The sequence below is a fragment of the Pyrgilauda ruficollis genome, unplaced genomic scaffold, assembly GCF_017590135.1.
Source record: "Pyrgilauda ruficollis isolate IOZ18807 unplaced genomic scaffold, ASM1759013v1 scaffold4, whole genome shotgun sequence".
Lineage (NCBI taxonomy): Eukaryota > Metazoa > Chordata > Aves > Passeriformes > Passeridae > Pyrgilauda > Pyrgilauda ruficollis.
The window spans coordinates 1959599-1976815 of NW_024525489.1; the positions used below are offsets into that span (position 1 = coordinate 1959599).

The 17217-nt window shown below is 36.0% G+C and overlaps 1 protein-coding gene across 1 annotated transcript in view; it reads left to right on the forward strand.

Moving 5' to 3' along the window:
- Positions 1-17217, forward strand: part of USH2A (usherin) — a 374258-nt gene that overhangs the window by 207716 nt on the left and 149325 nt on the right. The window contains exon 37 of the mRNA XM_041477027.1: positions 10225-10404. Coding sequence (XP_041332961.1) covers positions 10225-10404 — 180 coding nt within the window. The remainder of the gene's footprint in view (positions 1-10224; positions 10405-17217) is intronic.

Here is a 17217-nt window from a genome sequence, read left to right on the forward strand (position 1 = left end):
TGTTAGCACAAAATTAATCCAAATCTGTAACCCCCAAAATGTTGTGATGCATTTGAATGTGAGTTTGACCTAAAGAGAATCCTTAATTAACTGGATGTCCTTAGGGGGTTTCATAACATGAATTTGCAGGGTCATACTCAGAACTCTGTTGCTTATGAATGTAGAAATCAATGTGTGTTATTTTCACTTTGGCGTTTTGGTTTTTTTTGCTTCTTGAGGGTTTTTTTTAATACTTATTATAACTTCTTTTGATGACACATCATCTAAGGTCCATACTTTTCAGCAAAATAGTTAATCACAGGGTTTTTTTAAGAAAAAAAACTTACTTATCTGCTTACTTTGCTTATTTGGAGATGGTGTACCAGAAAGGTTCATTGCAGCATACTCATTCTATTGGCAAATCTATTAGAGAAATCTAACAGCAGAATACAGCATAAACAAGTTCACTTTTTCATGTATGCATCAGAATGTTGCCCATCTAACCTTTTTAGTTTAATATTTACTATATATATGAATAGAATAAAACTCAGACCATTTATTCATTTAACTTCTATAAGAAAGTTCCTCCTATAGTCTTAAACTTGGCACAATGTACCCAATACTTTCAGTACCCTCTTCAAACAGAAGTCAAAAAGGGAGTGTTAAGAGTCAACCTAGTGCGAAAAGCAATGACTGCTGTGGGAAGACACCACCTGCAGATGGCAATGGAAGTGGGGAAAGAGTGCTGAAGCCCCTTGAAGTTCCTAGCCTGTCTTGTGCTGAAGGCTTGAGAACAAGGAATGGAAGTTATTACAAAATGCATACCACCATCTGCACCAGAAAGATAACCTCCTGTCCTAGGGTGACTTGACACCTCCTCACTCCCAATGTGAGATGTGTTTGTCAGAGCCCCTAGCTGCTTTTCCAAGCCAGCCATTAAGAAGATTTTTCATATTTCATCCCCTTCCTCTCTCATTTTCTCTGTCTTAGTTCTAGCTACAGACCTACAACACTTAGTACTCCTAAAGGCATTTGAGGGGGAAACAAAGAGGATGCATAACCCATTTTCAAATAGCCATATTTAATTGGTTCACCAGAGCCGGAGTTAGGGGTATTTTGCCCTGGAATTGTAGGGCATTTAAATTTTGATTTGCCCGGCTAGAAAACTCATGGTTTTGCATGCACTTCAGGATGATTGTTGGGTAGAGTTTAGTCAAGCTTCAGTAGGTTTTGAGCAGCTTCATAGTGCACCATCTAATAGCATAATTCATGTCAGTATCAGATATGCTGTTCTTTTCTTTTCCTTAATGCCGTGTCTGTGAGGAAAGCAAAATTAAAGTAACTCTCTAATTCCTACATTTGACCATTTCTTTGGTGAAAACTCTAGCATCAGACCACAGATGGTGTTTTAATTGATCTTCTGCATCACTCTATTCCCAAAGTTATGTTTTTTGTCACATGTACATTGTCTGTCTTGTACTTTATAATTTATTTGGTTTCATGTGATAAAGCTGACACATAAGGGCTGAACCCCATTTTTGTGAGGAATGTATTATCAGTTCTTAACAGGCTGGAATTCCTAGTGACTGCCTATAGCAGGATTGGCTCCAACACAACTGTTTCTACTCCCTTGGAACAGTCTAGGGAATAATAACAATCTTCTAGAGATGGCTCTGGTAAACTGTATTGAGTAAAGGGGAATTTGCCAATCAGTTTTCCTACAAAAATAGTCTTTTAGTTAATTAATGTTTTCCAGTGTTTTTAACCCACATGAAAACGACATGGACTGTGATTAGGTATCTATGGTAACTGCTAAATGCAAAAAAACAATTTATGACATTAAACACAATATGATTAATGTCAATAACGTAATGAAACAAGATATATACAATCTGGCTAGAGCTTCCACAGATAAAAAAATGAGTTTGAATATTTCTATGTGTTGGCTTTAAACAAATAAAATTCTCCTTAGAGACTAATATAAACCCCATCTGTTTTCTCAGGTAGAGAAAACGCGATGAAAACTGGGATTTGATGAGATTTTGTTGAAGTTTTTCTTTGCACTTTATAAGGGGGAATCAAATTATATTTTGACTATGTATGTTTCTAGTGTGATACCAGAAGGATCACTATGATCGATTGTCCTTTTATAGAGGTAATTGTGTGCACTTGCTGTGGCTGTTTGTGTTACTCTTCATGTTTTTGCCCTAAATAGCCTAGAAGGAGGTAATTTATAAGTACAACAAACAGTGACCTGAGTGATGCTGTGGTTCTTTCAATCTACAAGTGTGTCACTTGTGATGCCTTATGAAAAGTGACTGGGAAAACCAAAAGAATGTCATATGTCAGACAAAAATCCAAGTTTAGAGCTTCATTCCTTCCAAAGTATTACAACTAACTGTAATGGCATTTGACATTATTCACTTTTTTTGTAGGACTTCTTTTGGCTAACTCAGCATTCTGAAAAAATAAATAGTGTTCTTTCTCTGTGATTGAAAGGGTTAAATAGTACCAATTCATTACCACTCACAAAAGGATTTATTTTCTTCTCATAAATCAGTTTTATTCCACATTTTTATTATTCCATTGGGTCAGCTGCTCCAATTGAAATCAATACAAGTGCAAGTGACACAATCAATCTAGATATTTGATTATGGATTTGAGACTCCAAGTTCTGCTCTGTGTGTTTAGCTAGTCTCCTTCTGATAGTGTCCCTAGAGAATGGAAAATTCTTATTGGCATCCATGAATTATGGGCATATATTCAGAAACCAGATACTGTGATAATCTCCATTTATGTACTGCTGCAGCTAGAGAAAGAATGTTCTAACCACGGAGAAGCAAACTCAAAGGTTTAAAAGCTAACTGTTTCTGATTTTTTTTTACTGTATAAAATCTCTCATGAAATAAACTTGATAAAATCTCATAATTTATCTATAAAATCCCTCAAACAAAATGGATAAAATCAGTACCTAAATGCTCTGCTTAAGATTGCAACTGCAGTAAATGCTTTTGCTCTTTGATGTCTTGTGTCAAATGTGATATTTTGCAACTTGGATTACTAAACTGTGCTGGGACACTTCCACCTGTTTGTACCAGGATAACAGTGCTTAGACACTGGAAACCTCTTTGAAATCCAGAGAATTTGGTTGCACTCATAGAATGCTTTTCAGAGTTTAGTTTAGGTCATGAGCTGCATTCTTACTGTGTGTACTGAGTGCAGTGTGGGGGCTCCAGGACTGATGCCTCTGGGTGCTATTGCAGAATAACAGAGTTAGAGTGGAAATGAATATAATTACAGCAGAGATTTAACACTGTATTGAAAACACTGTTTTAAGTGAAAGGTCTAAATGAGACTGACTCAGCTGCAAGACTCATTAGATGTTTCTGTGTTTATGAAAGAGAAAAACTAAAACAGTAATTCAAATGAAAAAGGTTTCTTCTCAGCAGCTTCATCAACAATTACAGAGGTTTTTTAGTTCAAAGCCTCATGGCACTGAACTGAAAGCTCCAAAGGGTAGATGAGACCACACACTGAAGATTCCTTCCTGCCTGCCACCATGACAAAGCCTAATCTTGGCTGCAGTCATTAACCATCCATGTGCTAACTTTCTTGTATGAGCTCTCACATCAAACTGTGGGCTTTATTCATATTTCAGTCCATAGAATTAATGACCACATAAATGCACATTATTTAGTGTTTGTAACACTAATAATCACTTATTTCTACTGACAGGAACATGCTTTCATCATAATCATTACCCCTGCTTTGCCTTAGGGTTCTTGAAGTGTTCTGAAAATTTTCATAGAATCATATAACAGCTGAGGTCAAAGATCACCTCTAGGGAGCAATCAGTTCAAGCTCTCTTCTTCAAGCAGGGTTAGTTGGAGCACATTGCCCAGGAGAATGTCCAGCTGGCTTTTGAGTATCACCAAAGTTGGAGACTGAGCAACTTGTTTTGGTGTTTGACCAATGTCAAAGTAAAAAAAGGGTTTTTTTATAGGCTTAAACAGAATTTCTTGTATTATCTGTATGTACTCATTGTGTTTTGTTCTGCTGCTGTTCATTGCTAAGAAATTTTTGGCTACTTTATGCCCTCACAACAGATATTTTAACATTTTACGCATTTTTGAGGTCCTTCCTCCTGTTGTTGAGGCTAAACAAACTCAGTTCTCTCAAACCCTCTTCATGTGACATATTCTTCAAGGCTTTAATCATCTTTGCAGAGGCTCCACGTCAGTAAGTCCAGATCTGTGTTATGCTGAGGGTCCCAGAACAGAATGAATTCTCCAGATGTGTCTCACCAGGCTGAATAGAGAGGAGGAATTCCCTTCCAGTGTCAGGCAGACAGTGTACACATTCTGTACATCTCAAGACAATCTAAGATAGCTCTACCAAACTGGAGTCTGTAAGAAGCCTCTTTGAGTGATGACTTGAGTACCAGTCAGAAACTAATAGTCAGAAACTGAGTCTTCTAGGTTTCATTTTTCTGCCGTATGTGCCAACACAGGTTTTGATCTTGTTCTTAAAATATTTTCCATTTTTCAGTTTTAAAACTAAAGACTTCTTTTAGTTCCCAGGGAAAAAAGAAAAAGATAAAGTTTTTCAATGCAGATAATGTGAAACTCCTGTTATTTACAGGAAAATTAATATTTTGGATTCATAATTTTTCCAGTTTCCCACAGAGCTTTTAAATTACCCATTTTGACTCATTCAGCAACTCCTCCTAGCTCATGAGAGAGAAGTTTTCATGTGTTAAGAGAGTCTTTAAGTTTTGAACTCAGTTTGATGGACTGTGACCATGACATGTCCATAGAAACAATGCATCTGTCAGCTCAGGAGAAGGGGAACAAATAGTGGTTCAAGACACTGAGGCAAAAAATCAGCAGTGTCCTCATCTGAAAAAAGGCAAGAAAAAAACAAATAAACAAAAAATCCTCCAAAACAGAATGCACAAACATAAAAACCAACAAAATACGACCCCCTCCCCCCCAATAATTTGTTGAAAAAGGGGGTATGGCATCAAAGCCAAGCTACTTCACAAGTCAGTATAACAATTGAGATGACAATTTGCTAACAGGTCATTATTACAGTTCTTAAGAGAGTTGCCAATAATGCCAAGGAAGTGTTTTAGCTGGTTTTCTCCTGGGATAACCAAACTAATGGAAAGTGATATTTTTTATTCTGAATACTCCATTAGAAACAATGGGAAAGGAGGAGAGGGAGAAAAGTCTTAGCTGGGAGGAAAGTAGCTTTTGTGGTAGTTAATGAGGCTGAAGAATAGGCAAAACTAACAGGCAAAATAATGAGCTGAGACACACAGAAGTGTGCATATTCTCAGAATTTCCCACCAAAGGTGTGTGCCAGAGAGACACAAATTAGCTGTGTCTCAAATAGGGACAGAAACTAGTGACAGTGAGGATGAGTTCTGGGAAAAAAGGCTGAAAAAGTGAATTCTTGTTTCATTTTTATTTTGCTATTCTGATCTGATATTAACTTTTTGTGTGGCCCAAGGTACAAGGCTTGACCTGTACATATAAAGCTGGCATAAAACCAACTGTGTTTGTGATAGTTAACTAAGTAATCTTTATATAGATCCTCACATGAACTGTTCCTTGAGCTAGATTTTTGCTACCTGTAGTCTTCTACAGTGGTAATTATTCTGCTTCTGTCTGCTTGAATATTGTAGGGCAACATGTTGTATAATTTAAAAGAGGTTATCAGGACATAACGGAACTATATGTAAAGTATGGATTGGTATTAATCACAAATGCAGTGATATTAATAGAATTACTTGGTATTTGCCCACACTGGTGAAATGTGTCTCTCTCTATTTAATACATAGAAAGGAAACATCTCAATTTATTACCTTTTCCCTTAAAAACATAAATTTTGATCCTGATGAAAGAGTACCCTTAAATGTGCCAGATTTGGGGGAAAAAAGTTCTTAAGTGTAAGATGAATGTGTTTAGCTTGTATTATTTCTGCTATGAGAATGGTTTCATGTTGTACCATTTCCTGCGCTCCTCACAACCTTTGTCACATGAATAAGATATCAGGATGCTAATGACTAATATACAGTATTCTGTGTCTGCTGATACTATACTGTACTGCTGTGACCTTTGCAGTATTATGTATTCTGATTGGCTGTGCATTTCACCTCTTCCCCACAAGTTAATAAGGCTGTAAAAAGGAGAGAACTTGAAATCGCCAGCCAGTCAAATTACAGAATATTGAAAAGGTCAGAGCAGTACAGCACACAGAGAAAAATTATGGAATATATGAGGCATTAAAATTCTTGTGACAATGATTATAACAATAATGGAAAAGGATGCCCATTTATGTTATTTCAATCTAGTGAACCCCATAGGATGATGGACCCAGGACAGCAGTAATTTACACACCACTGCCTCACAGGAGCTTAATTCACGTATTTACAGGGGTGCTCAGTAACACGAATGCACATCTGCTTGGGAGTCCCCTGCATAGTGTCCACTCAAAACCATCCTGAGCCTTCAAGTGCAGATACTCACCATGTAGAATGCTCTTTTGAATCTTAGCACTTTTAAACAGTGATTTTGAATGCAATATATGTATTTGTGTGTCTTTGTTTCAACTATACATCACTTTTAAGTATATTTATGCATATTCTTTAGCCGTCATTTCTTCATTTGGATCTTTTCCTGAAAAACTGAACTTTCATCTGGTATAAACTAGGAATAAACTGGGAACAGCAGAAGTATTTCTCAATTAGCCTTAGGCAAAGAAGTCCCGCAGATAATTTTTGGGAGATACGGAGAACTGAGCAGAAAGGCTAGCAAAAGAACAAAACCATAACTATGCAAAAATATGAAAAGATTAAGGAGCTTGGGGAAGCCCTTCATGTCTGCAAAGGATTTAGGTTTTTTTAATAGGTTATAGAGAATAGTGTCTCTGAGCCCTCTCCTGTTTTGATTTATCTTTTTGTGCGGGTGTTTGCATGCCTTAAGTGTTCATGCATGTGGTGAGCCAGATGTGGGAGTTTGTTTTCTGCCCCTTTAGGTTGTTCATGTTAACAGAACCATGGGGGAATCTTGCTTGTTGGGGTGCTGGTGTCTGTTCATGGCAGGAATTACATAGCAGAAATGGGGAGGTGTTCTGGTATGAACCACTTGACTGAAGTAGAACAATGTCTCTTAGGACTTTACACTGTCTGAGGTGACTGCTGTTTGGATCTGCAATGGACTTGCTGGTGGGCTACAGTGGGACTTGTGGGCAGCATGGAGAGAAAAACACCCAAGAAAATTGGACAAAAGGGAGGCCTCATCCACTTACACTCACAAATTGGGTCCACACTGAGGCAGTCTGAGCAGGCATGGCATGGAATGATATGACAGAGTTATCACTGTATTGCTTTCTGTCAGGCTGAACCTGTGTGTCTGCATGTTCCAGCCCACAGAAAGCACAGTTTAGGAAGTGAGAAGTGGCAAAGCTCCATATTGCAAGTCAGCCACAGCAAGACATGCATTTTAAAAATGTTCTTCTAATATTTTACTTGCCAGCAGCAGTAAGTTGCTTGTCTGGGAGTTGGGACAAAACACCTTTTGTCCATGTAAAATTTGGGCTAGGAAACTTGCAAGTACTCTTTAGCTTTTTATTAGAAGCAATGAAAAATTTTGAGCTGCTATGCTGTCTATCTCATTGAATATTTGCAAGTTCATTTTTGAGCTGAATAAAATGGTTATGTAATTACATACTTCTCCTAATTATTGGGTAATTATATACTTCTTATAATTGCCGAGTAATCACTCTGCTATAACTAGAATTTAATGTTACAACTAATTGTATAATTACTGTATATTAATGTTGTTATCCAGGCAACTTGGAATAGAGCGTTATCCTTTTAATTCGTTTTCTGTTACTCGAAACTGTATTTTTAAAATATGGTATAGTTAGCCATTGGAAGAAAGATTAAAAATGGAATAAAAGTATCAGCAGAGGAAGTACATGGTTTCCTACTAGGCTCAGGTAGATGAAATTAAAATATTAACAAGTTAAATCTCTACTGTTGATAGGAAAAAATTAATTTTCACATGAATTTGGCATATATAAATTGCTGTTAGACAATTAATTTTATGCTTGAGATTTGACTCTAGCCTATGTGCTGATTTGTTAGCACTGTATTTTTAAGCTTTCCCAGACATTGGAGGTGAAACATCCGAAAAATGCGTTTTTTTTCCCCAGACAGCTGAGTCCTTAAGTGTTTAATGTCCCTAGGACCTTAAGAGCATTTTATGTAAAATATTGTTGCATGATCTTCACAAATAATAAATCACAAAATTCACAAAAACTGAGATAGATAATAGGAGAAATGTGCTTTGTTGGACTGTATCTTCTCCCGAATCACACACAGGGACAGTTTCACAAAGATGCAGAAGGAAGGTTTGATACACCATTTAAAAGCTGAGATCGAGTAATGCAGATGCATTTTTCTAGTGCTGGTTGAGTAGCCCGAGTACATAAGAGTTATCTCAGACAAAATAACTTTCCTTCTGCAGGATTCTGTATGTGGAATGTGTAAAATGTGGTTGGTCTTCTTGCATGCAAAGAAGTTTTGCCTCCACTGCTGTAACTAAAACAGGGTGACTTCAGTGAAATACAAAATGAATCCATCAAGCTTTATGGTATCATCCTAACTTCACGCTACTGTAGTCTGTTTGGGTGGTCTGGTGCTATGGTAGGGTCCAATCCAGATAGAATTTGTGCAATGGGCTGCAAGGCAGATTTATAAAAAAGAGTTTTGCAAACCTGTCCCCCTCCCCAAAACATCAAAAAATAAGCTTTTTGTATATTACCAATACAATAACTGAAAACACCAGTACAGTTCATAAACACCAAAATAAAGGAAGGACTTGGATTTGTACCATAGGTGAACCAAATTGTTCATAGGAATCCCCAAATTAGAGGAAAATCCAGATCACTCCTCCATGGTAAAATGTAATGTGAACATGACTGAAAGATACTGCAAATGCACCTTAATGCACATCACAGAAACATGGAATATTTGAAAAATTGTTTCTGATTTAATAGCATTTTGGTTTTAATAGTTCTTTTGAAGCTTGCATCAAAATGAGTAAGTCTGGTGAGTGTCCCTTAAAAGATTAGTTTAAAAATTGATTTTTCTAGGTTTTTTGTAATTCAGTCTTATTTAGATTTTGTAAAAGACTCAGATACAAATATTGAATCTTCTAGCTGTGACAATGTCTTAATTGAGTTACAATTTTTTTATAGTGATAGTCTATTTACTCTCGTTTTTATACCTCTGTCTTACACTTGTGTTGTTCTGCTGTTGTTTGTAATACAGAATTTTTATTGACTTCAGTGTGAGAGCTCTCCATGGAGTGATGGATAGTAATAATAATAGTAATCGTTTATATGGCACTTCATGTACTCAAAATATAAGTTGATATTTAAGCGAGTCAGTTTGGCTCTGAGATATGTGACCAAGGTCTTCATTAAGTCAAAAAAATGTTACTTGACATATATAATTTTTTATTTTCTAGGTAACTAGAAAATAGTAGGTATGCATTTTCTAGGTGTTTCTAGGTATTTTCTAACTAGGTATTTTGGGAAGGTTTTGGGATTTTTTTATTTTTGTAGGGTAGAATATTGTCTTATTTTAAGTTTGAGATCTTAAAAAGGGTTGCAAAGGACATGTAGTTTGCTGTGGTGTCCCCTGATGATTTCAGCTGATAAACTGAGTACTTCAAATCCTTGTTTTGTCTTTGAGACAACTGCAGGCCATGCTGAAAAACCTCTGTTACTGCAGATTACTGTTTGTTATGCATGCAATGGAATTATCTTATCAACTCCTAAGTTAAGCATTTTTGTAGCAAATTCAAAAAGTTTTGCCAGTCTTTCATAAGCATAAGAATTATCATTAATGTTTGGAATCTGCAAGTATTACAGAACTGTTCTAGAACTTCTGTTTGCTGTATATAGCAATCAGGTTTGCAACTGATTGGTTTGTGTATTGGTTTATTTCCCAAGATTTTTGAATACCAGAAATTGTTGGCAAAAGGAGAAGAAATTGTGAGTAATAATTTTTCTTCCCAACAGACCAAAAATTTGTGTGTGTTACTGGTATAAATGGCAACTCTTCATTTGAGTTGAGAAATAAGACTTGGTTCATAAAGACAGTGAATTGTAGCAGATGCAAGCTCTAACGCTTGTTCTTTCCCTCCCCCTCTTGTTTTTCCATAACAGATAATGCTAATTATTCTATTGTAAATGATACTCGGATGTTGTGCAGCAGCAAGGAATTCAATGTATGGGTACCCATTAAAGGACTGATACCATTTTCTAACTATACAGTACAAGTGAATGCATCCAACAGCCAGGGCAGCTTGATAAGTGATGCTATAACCATAGTCATGCCTCCAGGAGGTAAGTACGAAAAAGTGCTTTTTCTGTGCATGTAACAATTACACAAACACTCTGTTCAACAAAATGTTATTTATTATCACAGCTGAGGACTGAAGTTCAGAAGAATGTATTTGTATTAGTGGTTCTTACTCACAAAATTGGTTTTTTTGGCTTCTAATTTGTCACTTTGTTCCATTTAAGAACTAGAAAATGAAAATACATAGTTATGTAGTTAGCATATTACGAAGGTGAGAAGTGCATTATGTAATTCATTTTTTTTTGTGAATGGTGGTGTATTCTGGAATGAACAGCTAATCTAGCCCAAGAATATAGAGAGACTCGCCTGTATTTTGTTATCTGTTTTAGAGTAAAAGTTGTAAGTGCTGACAAGGAGCACTTACTGAATAGACTTAGAGAATTTGTTTAGTAGTACTAATATAAACCATGGTCAATATATTGAGCCAGAATCCACAAAATAATGTAGGTGTAAGAAAGTAAATTACAGTATGCTGATTTACAGTGAATTAGGTTGTAAGCTAGTCTGGATATTATCTTCATAACAATTTGAAATAAGAGAGTTGAGCAAATATGCCCTAAAGATTGTACAATAATTTGTTTTGTGGCTTTGTTGTTGTTTGGTTTTTTTTCAAGAAAGCTTACATTTATAGCTGATGTAGATGTGCTGGTTTTACACTTTCTTTTCATGGACACCCTAGCTAATTAGTTTTTGTTAAATAAATTTCAATGGATACAATTAATTTAAGGCAATTTTGAGTTCTTAAGTGAGAGTCCAACAACAGTTGTTTTTGAGTGGTGTAGCTGTTGAGCAAGAGCAGTATAGAGGGACATACATACAATTTAAAAGCAAAAGAAAAGAAAAAGGGAAGAAAAATCATAAGCCTTACAGTTCAAAAACACAGCCATGAAACAACTTGCTTGCAAATAATTGGATTGGGTTTGGGGACTTACAGAAAAGTGAGTAAATACAACAAACACAAAGTTTTTATGACAGATTACTGAGGACAAGGAAAAAGTCAATTCCCAGCGCAATTTATACTTTTCCAATCCAATTGTCAAGTTGCGCCTACTATTAACAAATATACGTTCTCATATAATAATAAAATTACATCTGAGTTTTACTGCTCATTTAAGACTGAGCAGTAAGACACTGATATTTCTAGCTCCAGTGTCACATTTCAATTTTGCTTAGCAAAATTTGGTAGTGAAAATTTCACCAAATGACAAAGTAAAGGATCTTTAAAGATAAGCAAGGATGTGCACAAATTTATGACAGCCATTAAGATACACTTTCTTTCATCATTAGATTGTTGTTGATTACAATTAGAAAACTTATAGCTTTGAAATTATCTTTTTTATGACCTTGTGGTAGTTTAAAAGCAATACCTCATTGGTTAAATAGGTTTTAGTTCATGCTTCCTTTTAGTAAATGATCTGAAAACATATTATCCTGATTTACACATAAAATCATGCTGAAAAGCATGTGGCATTCACTGGGATATGTGTGTTTAAGTAGAATTAAATTAGCAGTGAGAGTTATTAAAGAAATCTTCCATACTATTGTCCAGTGGACTGTGATCTGTAGAGAAATGAATAATAAATGAAGCAGTGCATATGAGAGAAGTGCTCTCTCACAAGCTGTGTTTTCTCTATATGTGTACACATGTACAGACAGACATGTGTGCATCTAGGACAATCTAGGTTTGCTTTGCTATGAAGTTTATTATAATGAGCCTTTGAATGTTATACAATTCCATTGCATGCTAAATTATGAGTATAATGGTAATTTTACACTGGGCAGTGTTCAGTGCTTTCACCCTTTCTAAATCATTAAATGAAGTCTAGATGCTACTTAAATAAGAAAGAATTTTATTTTTTACTTCAGTGGCCAAGATTTCACTTAGACAGAAGTTTTGTTTGATCAAAAAGTAAAGAAGGTTTCATTATGTACAAAAGTACAGCCTTTTAATGAGTGTTAAAATGTACCATTCTGTTTTCAAGGATACAAAAAAAATACTATTTAAGAAATCTACAATGTGGGGACTAGTTTATGGAGCTTGATGGAAGATTGTCAAAGAGGGAGAGCAATAGAGGACAATGGAATTTTGAAGTTACTGCTGATCGCTATTTGACGATTATGATACAATTTTTTTTTCCAACATGCATTTCTATTGTTCTTTTTTTTTTTTAGCTTTAAAACCCATTGTACACAATATAAAGCACACCAAATCCTTAGTGTTATCTCATTGAATATATCTTAATTTCTAATCAAGCTGATCTGCCGTGCTTAAAGTCAACACTCAAAAAAACTATCTTAGAAATCAGGAATTTATTTTATCTACACTCTCGACTAAAATTGCAGTGCAGGTTCAAGAGTTCTTGGAAAGACTAAAAAAATAAAAACTGAATCCAAATGGTAATCCATAAATATGAAACTTTCTTTTGACCCTTACCCTGTAGTGGTCTGGAGTTACTAATGGGGTTAGGATTTCAACTCTTAATGGGACTCCGTGCATTAGTGTTTGGTATGCATGGAATTCAGCATTCAGTTTAATAAGTGGTTGACATTGGTGATGTCCCTTAATTTGCTTAAATCTAATTGGCTCTTTTATCAGTCAAACCTGTATGGATTGGCAATTGATCAGAAAGGGTCAGCCATGACTGTGCATGTACTTAAATGCTGGAACCACCAGTTAAAGTCACTGTTGCATAATAAGAAGCTGAAACCATGAGAACAAATGATCTTCAGAGTCGGAAAGCAAAAGAAAGAGAAGTTTCTCAGGATGTTCAAGTTCAGAACAAAGGCATTATGGAGTATATAAATTTTAAATACACTGCTTTTTGCCTCAAGACTTAAAGCTTTTTTTTTTCCAGATGAACTGAAATCTTGTCTGAAACTGTCTTTGTTACATCAAAGAACTGCATAGAAAGCTAAAAGAGATGGAAGAAGCATAAAAGGGCATAGTTTAAAATGATTAGTGACAAATTTCATACTGCAGAGGTAGAAGTAAATTTTTTTGAGTTTTATATTTTTTCCAGAAAGAATAAATTTGTTCTGTTTATCTTGTCCTAAACTGCTTTGGTAGAAGCTGTAAAAAATAATATTCTAGCCAGTGCTTCACATTAATTTGAGGATGCCAGCCAGTAAAAGATCTGGAAAACAAATTATTTTAGAATTAATTGAATTAGATAAATGAATTGAAGTGATAGAGAGGATATAAAACTGCAAAATTCTGGGAAAAAAACTCTTGCACAGAGTTCTTGGTTATACATTTTTCTCCTCAATGAGTCATACTTCTGATGTAGTGGCACATAGAAGACCCCATTATTTTAGAATTCCTTTGTAATAAGGGATGGTGAGCTAGCAGAAGGGAAATTTGCAATCACTGCTGATAATAGCTTATACTCTAGTTAAATCCATTTATTCCCTTCCTCTGGCCCCCAAAGCCTGAGTATGGAAGGGAATGGGAAGAAGATGGATTATGTTGAATAAATAGATGCAAAAAGAAGGACAGACTGCTGCTCTAATGGGAAACAGGAAGGTGGAGTCTCAATCATCCCCTACAAAGCAGGAAAAAGGACTGGATTTCCAAACTCATGACAAGAGGTCTGAAGAGGGTTTTGGATGGTAATTCTGTACCACATTGTGGAGTTGACTCCCTGTGGATTCTTAAACTGGGGATTACAAACCATTAACTTGGTGCTGATTTATCCACAGAAAAGAGCCTCAAAGAATTGATACATCCTGTGTAAAGCATATAAGGAAAGATACTCTGAAAAAAAAAAAATCTGCCTAAGTAGTAAAGTGCCTCTTTACACTCTGTCATGATTTATTAAGTATGTTGTTCAATTATGTGCTCTGTCTGTGATTTGCACAATATAGGAATGTCTAGCAGGAAAAGATGTAAGATTTTGCTTAGACACTTGAGCCCCTGCCCCTTGCAGGTCCCTTCTTTCTGTGTGGAATACTGCATGCCACTGCCTGGGCTTGTTCTCAGCAACAAAACTGGAGCCTACATACCGTTAGCTGTTGATGTTTGTTTAATATCTACAGGAGGTGGTGTCCTGGAATCAGAGGGTTTCAGTCCTCTGTTAGTTTAAGTTGCAACACCTCAGAGACTGTATACTGAAACTCATCACAGGACTACTGATCTAATTATGCAAACAAGTAGGAACCACATCATACAACTTATACTCACATCTGAAAGCATTTGCTCTTGGAGTTTGATCACTGAAGCCAGCAGGCCTCCTTAGAGGAATGAATATTCAATAAATAAAGAAAACTGATGCTAAGTCAGAATTATGTTGGAAGAAAAATCAAACTTGAATATGCTAGAATTTTCCCTGTGAGACAGATTTGTTTTCCTATGTTTCCTAATATCACATTGTGTGACACCATAAAATTTGTTTGGAAACAATGTCCTTTGCTTCAAATTTCACGTGTTTGAAACATAATTTTTTTCTCTCCTTTCCTTCTTCTCCTTCTCATTTTCCTCTCTCTCCTTTCTCTTTTTAGAGAGAAATCCAAGAGAAAGAATCCAAGAGGATTCTTTTGTTCTTTATCTTCTGTGTTAACAGAAAGTTCATAGTGAAAATTTGTGACCATATCTTTTCTACAGCTACTTTAAGGAGATACCAGGATAGAGCAGAGAGGGGGGAAGAGCTCTCCTGCATCTCCGTCAATGACCCAGCTAATTACAGTGTCTGTAGCAAGCCGTGTAAATCAGCCATTCCATTTTCTTTTGTCTAGAAAGGTGATTTCATGGGGATATAAGGGTAGGATTCCAAAAGTGCTTGTGTGGGAAACTGGGAGTTTCTGGTCTGCTGAAACCGTAATTCTTTAATCTCTGCAGTATTGAACTTATTGTCATTTTCATTAGAGCTACTTTCTTCTTTTATTCCCCTCTCCCAAGCTGTTCAGCACACCTTTCCTCATACTGTGTCCATTCTTGATTTTGGGTGGGTGTTTTGCATGGCAAGAGACAAGAGAAGTCTTATTCCCGAACAGCTGTGTCTTCAAACTCTGGCAATGGGAGGCACAGAGGTGCCCTCTTTGCTGCTCTTTCCTAAATTGCAGCCAGTTGGGGCTCAGCCTAACTCCACATATTATAAAGGTTGCTTTAAATTGAAGCTTAGTGTAAGTCCCTACTCATAAACCTGAGGAGTTTTACCAGCAGGCAATGACACTCCAGCTATGTCCTTTTCTTCTGATTGCCTCCTTCTCTTTGCCTTTGCACCCTGTGCTTTTGGGGCCGGGCAGATCTCCCATAGTTCCAGCTGTGGTCTTTCCACACTCCAGACACAAATAATCTGCATGTATCAGTTCCTCAGCTGCTTTGTCTCTTCTAGAGCAGCATGAAGCAGCTGGGACAAGATCAAACCAGCAATTTTAGTTGCCTGGAAGAACGTGGATGTGTTTTTCTTGCTTAGGGAGAGCCAGATGAGACAGGGAGAACTGTGCTTCAGCTAATTGATCGTCTATAAGCAGGCAATTAACCTCACTGAAGAGGTCTCACTCAGGTCTTTCCAAAACCTTAGCCTTAGAATGAGATCCAGACTGTACTTAAGAGCTCTTAGAAGAAATCTGTGCTAGGGAAGATGCCATGCTGAAAAACTACAGCTTGATTTACTTCAGAAATACAGAAGAATATATAAAAATGGGGGAAATAGGCTGTTGTGAAATTTAGAGGTAGATAATTATTTAAAACTATTACCTGCTATCACATTAACCTATTTAGAGCAATTTCAATTGTACATGAAAAAGGACACAATTTAGAAGAAGTGTGCCAATTTTATATAATCTCAAGCTTATTCATTCTGGGGCTTTTTTTACTTTTGATTTTTCTTTTCATTCTGAGCAAATCTGAACTAGATTTTTCAGTACTGTAACTGAAGTCAGCAATGCTTATGTGACAAGTTAGGCTCTGCTGAAGAAATTCTATAAAAAATGCTGTTGAAATTCCTGGTGAAAACATACAGAAGACATTTGAAAAATCACACCATAAATTTTGTCTTTAGAACCATTTCCCAGATATATGTAAGTACTAGGAAACTGATCAATTTTTGTGTTACTTTGCTGCTGTGATTTGCACTGCTTTTCTAAAAAGCTCGTGTTTTTATATTTTCTGTTTCTGACAACTCCTGCCCCTATAGGTTTTGGAATAAAATTTCATTTTCAGTAACTGTCAGCAAAGGCAAATACCTGTGAGTTTTTTGTTTGTTCATAGGTTTGCTGGGTTTTTTTTGGTCACGTCATTCTATATTTTCTGCACTGGAAGATTCTGCACATCTAGATTATGGAAGTTAACCTGGTGATCATAAAGCATTTCAGTAAAGTGGCAAGGTTTGAAGGCTTGACCCACTTTGCACAGTTCAGGAAGTTTTGAAGTTCCTCTGCCTGCAATGAACTCTACATCTCCAGCGAAGTTCTGTTACCCTGTTGCATATTTGTCATGTTTCTATATCAGGGAAAAAAGCTTAATGCGGGGGGAAAAAATGAAAGGTTTTTTTAAAGATCTTGCTGAGGTTTAAATGTAGAGGAAATCAAACATTGTGGAATTAGGGAAATTACATTAAGGAAATAAACATCATGGCCATAAAAGTGCTTTTGCTTTTTTTTTTTTTTTTTCTGGAGTTAAAAATTACTCTTAGTAACTACATTTTGGGAGTTTTTTCTGTAGTTTGGAAAAGTATCTGAAATTGAATTAAAAATGTCTGAAGCTTTATATCTGAATTCATAAAACATTTTGCAGAAAATGAGTATTTTTCCTTCATATAGCTAATTATTTGTTCTGGTAGTGTTTTAAGTTTGACTTT